At 41.8% G+C, this 9690-nt stretch overlaps 1 protein-coding gene across 1 annotated transcript in view; it reads right to left on the bottom strand.

Annotated features, from left to right (window-relative positions):
- Positions 1-1129: 1129 nt before the first annotated feature.
- Positions 1130-9690, bottom strand: part of LOC147692237 (uncharacterized) — a 32406-nt gene continuing 23845 nt past the window's right edge. The window contains exons 3-5 of the mRNA XM_086938499.1: positions 8537-8686; positions 7671-7814; positions 1130-6718 (exon numbers count right to left, since the gene is read on the bottom strand). Of these exons, the coding sequence (XP_086794625.1) occupies positions 2106-6718; positions 7671-7814; positions 8537-8686 (4907 nt within the window). The 3' untranslated portion in view covers positions 1130-2105. The remainder of the gene's footprint in view (positions 6719-7670; positions 7815-8536; positions 8687-9690) is intronic.

The raw sequence follows: 9690 nt of genomic DNA, 5'->3' as shown, positions 1-9690 counted from the left end.
GCTGATAGCGAGCAAATGCTCATGGTAACGGAGAATAGGAACCCCTTTCTGTTACTTCTAAATATTAGTACCTCAGGATAATGTGATTCCTTCATATTAAAAGTGCTACTGCATGAACTAAAATAATGTGAAAAATGATAATGTAAAACATGTGCCTATAAGAAAAGGGGTGCGTGAATGGGAAACAGTTTGAACTGAATCAATGTATGGTCCATCAAGACCCAGTGAGTGTAGCTAATTCCTCTCCACTGTTCATGCCATTGGGGATCCTAGTATTTAGATCAATTATGTGTCTTGATTTAGTGTGAAAAGTTGTTTCTCTCTGCCACCACCCCTAGATTTTCCATGATTCTATCAATGGCAAAGAATGGTATCAAATTTCAATTGCTGGTATGTTTGTCATAAATGTGTCTGGCCACAGAATACCTAAAAACCTAGTTAGTTATCAATCGGAAATGTTAAAGCACTCTCGTTTTTAATAGTAGCTTAGTGCTACCTACGCATCTTAAGCCACAAGGACATTCCAAGATTTATACAACATAATCTGTGGTACATGTAATGAATTTGCAAATTTGTTTAGTCTTTCCATTGTAAGCGACATAGCTATTGCGACTTCTGCTGTTTTTACATGCCTTTACAAGAATTGCATTTTAAAAAACCCTTTTGCACTCATAGCCAGGAAGTGGTAGTGGGCTTTTCTTGATAGCTATGGGCTAAACAAATTAGAAAATTCATTTTATGTACCACAGATTTTGTTGTATCACAATAGCAGTAAGGTAAGCATATATTTACTATTCATAACAACACATCTGCGTACCTTGACAATATACAACTAGATCTAGAATTTAAGAATAGTAAACCTATACTTACCAATATACCTGCCTTCATGATATTGTGGTTGACAATATTTTGGATACAGTATTATTACAGCAATAGTCTTTGTCCCTTGATAATGTGACATCCATCCAAAATTCCTGCTCTTTTTTTTTCACGGCCCAGTGGCCAGACTTATTCATGAAAAATACTAAATTGTCATGGAAAATTCTAAATTATCAAATACAAAATGGAAGCTATGGTAGAGAATAATTTATTTCACATATTTAAAATAGTGCAATTTGCAACACACGGACGGTGCCATCGAAGTAGAAAAGCAATCAAATAAAGTGCTACAGATAAATAAATACTGCATGATAATCTATATACAATGCTATGAAACCTTTTTTCCATTTTCTCCTCAATCTTGTATTCTGCATCCTCTAAATTAAGAATCAGTTAGGAAAAAAACAAAGGAAAGGGACATTTTTTACAGTTCATCTCAGAGTTTAGGGTCATCCACAGCAAATGGTAAAGCTTTCCTGACAGATGTCTCAGCTTCAAGTGTAGTGGACACACCTCCTCCATATCTGCCGATATTTGTGGAAAGCATAACCAGTGTTTCTCCCCCAGGAAAGAGTCCTCTTTGATGCAGTAGCTACCTTTGAGGAAATGTGTGGGGACAATTCCCTCAAAGCCAGGTTGAATTACTTAGACCTCAAATGGATCATGACCATACACCTACAAAATGGGGGTACATTTCCAATCTTAAGTGTCGTAAAAACAGTTTTATCTCAGCACATGGGACACACTTGTATGCTGATCCTCGCCAGGGTGCGATTGATGGACTTGAATGGAGTAGGTGTCATCGAATATGGTTTCTGATTAATAAGAGTACGTTTTTTTGGGACTGGGATTAGTCCTTAGTAAGTCAATTAAGAGGCTGGTCTTGAGCAGCTTTCCATGCTGTAGTTGGTTGCCTCCTCCTTTGATTCCAAGCTAGAGTTTGCAGTTGAGTCTTGGAGCTGCTGGAGATGCACCCATTGTTAGTTTTCAGTGGGTTGTTGTGAGCAGGTGCACATCTTAGTTACTGGCTTGAGGAGGCAAGAGTGAGTTTGCCACTTCCATAGAGCAGTTTCTAAGCAGGCAGGTCTTTGCAGTTCATGTATGGGAGTTTGAGCAAAGTTTTGGGATAGTGCTGCTTGGGTAGCAGGGTAAGAATATGCCTGGAACTTTTGTTTTTTAACTAAACACCATTACTGTGTGGAGTTTTGAAGAAAGTCCAAAATAGATTAGAACATGAAACCTATTAGCAGACCCAAAAGGACTGAAAGGAGCAGGCTGTGCTGTAGATTTAGACTGACATTGGGAATTGCTAGATTAGTGCTGGTGCGGACAGTTGATGCAGTATTGGTGCTACTCGCTGTAGCTGAGGTTACTTTATTGCTGGTGACTGTGCTGCTAGCTGTAGATACAGTTGCATTATGGCTGCTGGCGGCGTTGATAGCTGTTGATAACGTTATATCATGGCCAGTGACAGTGCTGCTAGCTGCAGATACAGTTTTGATGTTGCTGATGGCTGTGCTGCTAGCTGTTGATAACACTATATTTTGGCTGGTGAATGTGTTGACAGATGTAGATAGGGTTGCATTTAAGTGGGTGTCCACGCTACCAGCTGTTGATGCTGTTCTGTTGTGGCTGGTATCTACACTGCTAGAAGTAAATGAGGTCTCATTGTGATTGGGGACTGCTGTAAATAAGGATACATTATGGTGGGTGACAGTGTTGCTAGATGTAGGTGAAGGAACACTAGGGGGCATGCCAGGGCTTCTATCTGTAGATAAAGTTGCATTTAGGTAGGTTCCAGTGTTGCTGGCTATAGATAAGGTTATATTAGGGTTGACAAGAGTGCTGCTTGCTGCAGCTAAAGTAACATTAGGGGGGAGGGGAGTGCTGCTAGCTGTAGTGAGAGTTATGTTAGGGTTGTTGACAGTACTGCTAGCTGTAGTTTTAGTTACGTTAGGGTTGTTGACAGTACTGCTAGCTGTAGTTTTAGTTACGTTAGGGTTGTTGACAGTGCTACTAGTTATAGATAGAGTTATGTTAGGGTTGGTGAAAGTGCTGCTTGCTGTCGTTAGAGTTAAGTTCAGATTGCTGACAGAGCTGCTAGCTGTAGTTTTAGTTACGTTAGGGTTGTTAATAGTACTGCTAGAAGTACTCAGAGTTACGTTAGGGTTGTTGACAGCGGTACTAGCTGTAGTTCGAGCTATGCCAGGGTTGTTGACAGTGCTGCTAGCTGTAGTTAGAGTCATGTTGGGGTTGTTGACAGTATTGTTAGATGATGTTAAAGTTATGTCAGTGTTGGGATTGGTGACAGTACTGGCAGCTGTAGATGAGTTTGCATTAGCGTTGGTGACGGTGATGCTAGCTGTAGCTGAAGTTAAATTTGGGTAATTGACAATGTTGCTAGCTGTAGTTAGAGTAACGTTAGTGTTGTTGACAGTGCTGCTTGCTATAGTTTTAGTTATGTTATGGTTGTTGACAGTACTGCTAGCAGTACTCAGAGTTACGTTAGGGTTGTTGACAGAGCTGCTAGCTGTAGTTAGAGTTATGTTAGGGTTATTGATAGAACTGCTAGCTGTAGTTCGAGTTATGTTAGAGTTGTTGACAGAGCTGCTAGCTGTAGTTTTAGTTACGTTAGGGTTGTTGGTAGTACTGCTAGCAGAACTCAGAGTTACATTAGGGTTGTTGACAGCACTGCTAGCTGTAGTTAGAGTTATGTTAGTGTTGTTGATAGAGGTGCTAGCTGTAGTTAGAGTTATGTTTGAGTTGTTGACAGTGCTGCTACCTGTAGTTTTAGTTATGTTAGGGTTGTTGACAGTACTGCTAGTAGTACTCACAGTTACATTAGGAGTGTTGACAGTGCTACTGGCTGTAGTTAGAGTTATGTTAGGGTTATTGACAGAGCTGCTAGCTGTAGTTAGAGTTATGTTAGAGTTGTTGACAGTGCTGTTAGCTGTAGTTTTAGTTACATTAGGGTTGTTGATAGTACTGCTAGCAGTACTCACAGTTACGTTAGGGTTGCTGACAGTGCTTCTAGCTGTAGTCAGAGTTACATTGGGGTTGTTGACAGTATTGTTAGATGATGTTAAAGTTATGTTAGGGTTGGAATTGGTGACAGTACTGCCAGCTGTAGAGGAGGTTTCATTAGTGTTGGTGATGGTGATGCTAGCATTAGCTGAAGTTAAATGTGGGTTATTGACAGTGTTTCTAGCTGTAGTTAGAGTAACGTTAGGGTTGTTGGCAGGGCTGCTTGCTGTAGTTTTAGTTATGTTAAGGTTGTTGGCAGTACTGCTGGCAGTACTCAGAGTTATGTTAGGGTTGTTGACAGCACTGCTGGTTGTAGTTAGAGTTATGTTAGGGTTGTTGACAGAGCTGCTAGCTGTAGTTAGAGTTATGTTAGAGTTGTTGACAGTGCTGTTAGCTGTAGTTTTAGTTACATTAAGGTTGTTGACAGTACTGCTAGCAGTACTCACAGTTACGTTAGGGTTGCTGACAGTGCTTCTAGCTGTAGTCAGAGTTACATTAGGGTTGTTGACAACATTGTTAGATGATGTTAAAGTTATGTTAGGGTTGGAATTGGTGACAGTACTGCCAGCTGTAGAGGAGGTTTCATTAGTGTTGGTGATGGTGATGCTAGCATTAGCTGAAGTTAAATTTGGGTTGTTGACAGTGTTGCTAGCTGTAGTTAGAGTAACGTTAGGGTTGTGTGCAGGGCTGCTTGCTGTAGTTTTAGTTATGTTAAGGTTGTTGACAGTACTGCTAGCAGTACTCAGAGTTACGTTAGGGTTGTTGATATAGCTGCTAGCAGTAGTTTGAGTTATGTTAGGGTTGTTGACAGAGCTGCTAGCTGTAGTTCGGGTTATGTTAGAGTTGTTGACAGAGCTGCTAGCTGTACTTTTAGTTATGTTGGGGTTGTTGACAGTACTGCTAGCAGTACTCAGAGTTATGTTAGGGTTGCTGACAGCACTGCTGGCTGTAGTTAGAATTATGTTAGGGTTGTTGACAGAGCTGCTAGCTGTAGTTAGAGTTATGTTAGAGTTGTTGACGGTGCTGTTAGCTGTAGTTTTAGTTACATTAAGGCTGTTGACAGTACTGCTAGCAGTACTCACAGTTACATTAGGATTGCTGACAGTGCTTCTAGCTGTAGTCAGAGTTACATTGGGGTTGTTGACAGTATTGTTAGATGATATTAAAGTTATGTTAGGGTTGGGATTGGTGACAGTACTGCCAGCTGTAGATGTGGTTGTTTTATTGTTGGTGGCGGTGATGCTAGCTGTAGCTGAAGTTAAATTTGGGTTATTGACAGTGTTGCTAGCTGTAGTTAAAGTAACGTTAGTGTTGTTGACAGCGCTGCTTGCTGCTGTAGTTTTAGTTATGTTAAGGTTGTTGACAGTACTGCTAGCTGTACTCAGAGTTATGTTAGGTTTGTTGATAGAGCTGCTAGCAGTAGTTAGAGTTATGTTAGGGTTGTTGACAGAGCTGCTAGCTGTGGTTCGAGTTATGTTAGAGTTGTTGACAGAGCTGCTAGCTGTACTTTTAGTTATGTTAGGGTTGTTGACTGTACTGCTAGCAGTACTCAGAGTTATGTTAGGGCTGTTGATAGAGCTGCTAGCAGTAGTTAAATTTATGTTAGGGTTGTTGACAGAGCTGCTAGCTGTAGTTCGAGTTATGTTAGAGTTGTTGACAGAGCTGCTAGCTGTACTTTTAGTTACGTTAGGGTTGTTGACAGTACTGCTAGCAGTACTCAGAGTTATGTTAGGGTGGTTGACAGCACTGCTGGCTGTAGGTACAATTATGCTAGGGTTGTTTACAGAGCTGCTAGCTGTAGTTAGAGTTATGTTAGAGTTGTTGGCAGTGCTGTTAGCTGTAGTTTTAGTTACATTAACGTTGTTGACAGTACTTCTAGCAGTACTCACAGTTACGTTAGGGTTGCTGACAGTGCTTCTAGCTATAGTCAGAGTTACAGTGGGGCTGTTGACAGTATTGTTAGATGATGTTAAAGTTATGTTAGGGTTTGAATTGGTGACAGTACTGCCAGCTGGAGATGTGGTTGCGTTATTGTTGGTGGCGGTGATGCTAGCTGTAGATGAAGTAAAGTTTGGGTTATTGAGAGTGTTGCTAACTGTAGTTAAGGTAATGTTAGGGTTATTGACAGCGCTGCTTCCTGTTGTAGTTTTAGTTATGTTAAGGTTGTTGATAGTACTTGTAGCAGTACTCAGAGTTACATTAGGGTTATTGACAGAGCTGCTAGGAGTAGTTAGAGTTATGTTGAGGTTGTTGACAGAGGTGCTAGCTGTACTCAGAGTTATGTTAGGGTTGTTGACAGTGCTGCTAGCTGTAGTTAAAGGTACACTGGGTTTGTTGACAGTGTTGTTAGATGATGTTATAGTTATGTTAGTGTTGGAATTGGTGACAGTACTGCTAGATGTAGATGAGGTTGCATTAGCGTTGGTGCTAAGGCTGCCAGCTGTAGGAATGGTAGCATTGGGGTTGTTGGGTGTGCTGCTAGCTGTACTTAAGGTCATGTTAGGGCTGCTGCTGGGTCTGCTAGTTGTAGATAGTGTTGCATTAGAATTTCTAGGAGTGCTGACAGAGGATGAGACGCCAGGGCTACTAGCAGTAGATATGATTACAGTGGGGTTGGTGGTAGATATAGACATTGATACGTAAGCACTTGTAGCACTGGTGGGCACAGCTGTGGATACTGGCGGCTTTGGGATGCCACTGCTGCACTGAAACCTGTTCACTTTTACAGAAGCATCTGGGTAAAGCGCCTCGACTCCAGCTCTGCAGGTACTCTGAGTGGCACATCCTCTGAAAGCGGTCTGGAAAGACCCAGAATCTGCACAAAAGGAGAAATTGAGAAAACCTAGATTTAAATATTTTCAGAGCAGAGTTTTTACCACATCACCTTTGGCCTTGAGAATAATAGTGAGGTCTCACAACCCTTACATCTCCTAAAGACATTCTAAGGCTCGTCAGTGAGCTAGGAGTGTGTGGATCACACACAGATATACCCTGCACCAGTTCTATCTGCAAAATAATAGGAAGACACACCAAACCTCAAGGGGCTCAAGTGATTCCCATGGATTAACTGGTGCAATTTGAGGTTCCCAGCTTGACGCACGGGACCATCTAAATATATCTTTGCTGACACCACTTAGCCTGGAAGCATCTGCCCACCCCAAACCAGACATGAGCCAAGAGCATTACCGCTGATTGATTGCTTGCACATTCACACTGAGCGTCCCTATGTCTTTTGTACTACTATAGTTTACTAACACATGCACATTCACACATTTATACTACATTGCAAATGCCACATTCTGTTGTATGATCACAGTACAGTTAAACTGGCATGAGAAAAACGTAGTTGCTGACTGACCGTGTATATGGACTTTACACGGGGAAAACAACTCTCTTACTAGTCACACAGGCAATTCACTGTAAATTTACCTTACCGTATAAATGTTCACTGTGATTTTACTTTACTGTAAAAATGTAACTATTTACATTCTGGTTTGGCTTCAATAACTTTTTTAAAGTGATATATATATGGAAAAATGCCTTGAGAGTTATGGTTTTATGATGATGTCAGCGATCTAATGTTACATCATTCATCGGATGGCTCCTTAAATCCCCAGCATAGCTGCATGAGATACCCTTGGGCATCCATTTTGTGTAGCATACCACATTGGAAAATGGCCACAACGAGTTTGTCAATTGTTCAATAATCCCTCTAGCAAGTGTTCACGCCACCTATTATCTTTATGGCATCAATCTGAAGCAATTACCTGTTTTTACAATCCCAGCAAAGCGAATACATCTGTTCTCTCCTCCTCTGCAGTCGACGGTTGTGTTGGCCTTGCACGAGGCTGCCTTACGCGCATAGCAGGAAGGGCACTGGAAGCCGTTGACGGTGGTGTTCGTGGGAGGCACTGCAAATCAGTCAGAACACAGAAGGTCAAGTAATGATTTTAACCTACATCTCAGAGTGGATGGAGTCCATTAGTGAAGCACCTTGCTTTTTGGACAGTAATGGGTATAGCTTAGCGCCATTTTGTTTTTGAAAGAACATAACTGGAAGAATGTTGGCTATTTGCTTAATTAGTGCAGTGTTCATTTGAGTCCTGTTGTTTCCTGGCATCAAGGGGCAAGGAATTAGGTCACTAAACAAAATGTAATATTGGGAAGTTCTTACATTTTAAAGTAATATCAAGGGCATGTCTTTTTTTTGCAACCCTTCTTAGCCTTGAACCCTTTCTCCTAAGGAATCTTCAGAGTTCTCCACAAGAGATGGGTACCATAATGGAGGTCAAAACTGAGCAGCAAGTTGCTGCTGCACCTACCTTGATTACTGTCAATCAATTCGGAATAAGACCAAGTTGGATTGTCAACTTAGCATGGATTTGGAAAAATGTATGGTCTCATCAGCCACGCCTATAATTTTACAGACAGCTGAGAAACACCTATCCATAGCTGTTGGGTGTAATACTACAATGAACACATCTTTTCTTCATCCTATGGTACTGAAACTTTTTAGCATTTGATTACAGGAGCTGATGTTACACTGGACAACTTCACAGGTTGACCACTTAGACAGGGTACGCAAACATAAAACACGCCTTCTAGATAGGTGGCTGTTGCTTAAGGTACTTACAGTTTAAGGAGCCGGTATTGCACACGTTTTGCCTGCAGCACTTAGAGTAGCTCGTCACACTGAAGTTCCCGGCGGTCACGCTGTATAGTGTATTGCATGTACCAGGCCCTTTAAAACACGTCCTCACAAAAGATGGTGTGCTCACCTTGTCTGTGGTGAGAAAAAAACAGTCAAAGGTGAGAAGATGTCTCCTTTTCCTACCATAATCAAAGAGACGCCGCTATGGCTTCATACAGGATCAAGTAGATTCAGCAAACAGCATGTGCCACAAAGCACTTTATTCGATGAGAATCATATTCTGGGCCACTGGAATTTCGCGAAAAAGAAGCGCCACCTGATGCAGCAGGGTTGACTAAATTATGCAGCAAGAAAAGGCAAATTATGCAGCATATTCCGTGGCAGTAATGTTTCATTGTTCTGTCACTTTAGCACAAATTAATACATTATGAGCAAAAGTGTCACCTCATTGGTACCAAATTAACAACTGAATACTGCAATCGGTAATTAAAAGGGGATCATATTACCTTGCAAAGGGTCTCTCACTGTGATGTGATTCACCACATGGAACACCTTTTGCAAGTAACTTTCAATCAATTTGAGTTAGATGCAAATGTTTTTTGTTGAAATCTGCAAGTTTTGCAGCAGATAATATTATTAATAATTATAATAATAATAATTCCTATTTGTGAAGCGCAAACATATCACCCCTTAAGGGTTTCAAGGCTCTGGGAGCCGTCAGTGAGATTAAGTGAGCTATTGTCCAGAGTCACATGATGCTGGGCTGAGCTGCCCTTGGCAGTAGCACCGTGAGCCCCGCACTCCGGAGTCAGGCGCCCTCGCCGCTGCGCCACACCTCTCCCTCAATGCAGATGACAAGTAAGGATATCCTGAAATGATGCCGAAATTGATGCGGCCGGATATCTGCCATTTTTTCTGCCTCCCTTTCACTAGCCCATACTCCCCGCATCTACGGGAGCAGAAGTGGAGGATGCTCCTTCACACACATTACAGCAAAGACCTGGAGCAGCCTCCCAACGCACCTCCGGACCATCACCATCACCTCAATTCTGGAATTCCGAATGGTCCTCAAGATCTGGATTTTGATTAAGCCTCCGGGATCTGCAGGCGCCTGGATATCCTATTGGGTGATTAGC

Source organism: Lissotriton vulgaris, chromosome 9 (genome assembly GCF_964263255.1).
Source record: "Lissotriton vulgaris chromosome 9, aLisVul1.2, whole genome shotgun sequence".
Classification (NCBI taxonomy): Eukaryota; Metazoa; Chordata; class Amphibia; order Caudata; family Salamandridae; genus Lissotriton; species Lissotriton vulgaris.
The sequence above is the reverse complement of the archived record's forward strand: the minus strand, read 5'-3'. Positions and strand labels throughout refer to the sequence as shown.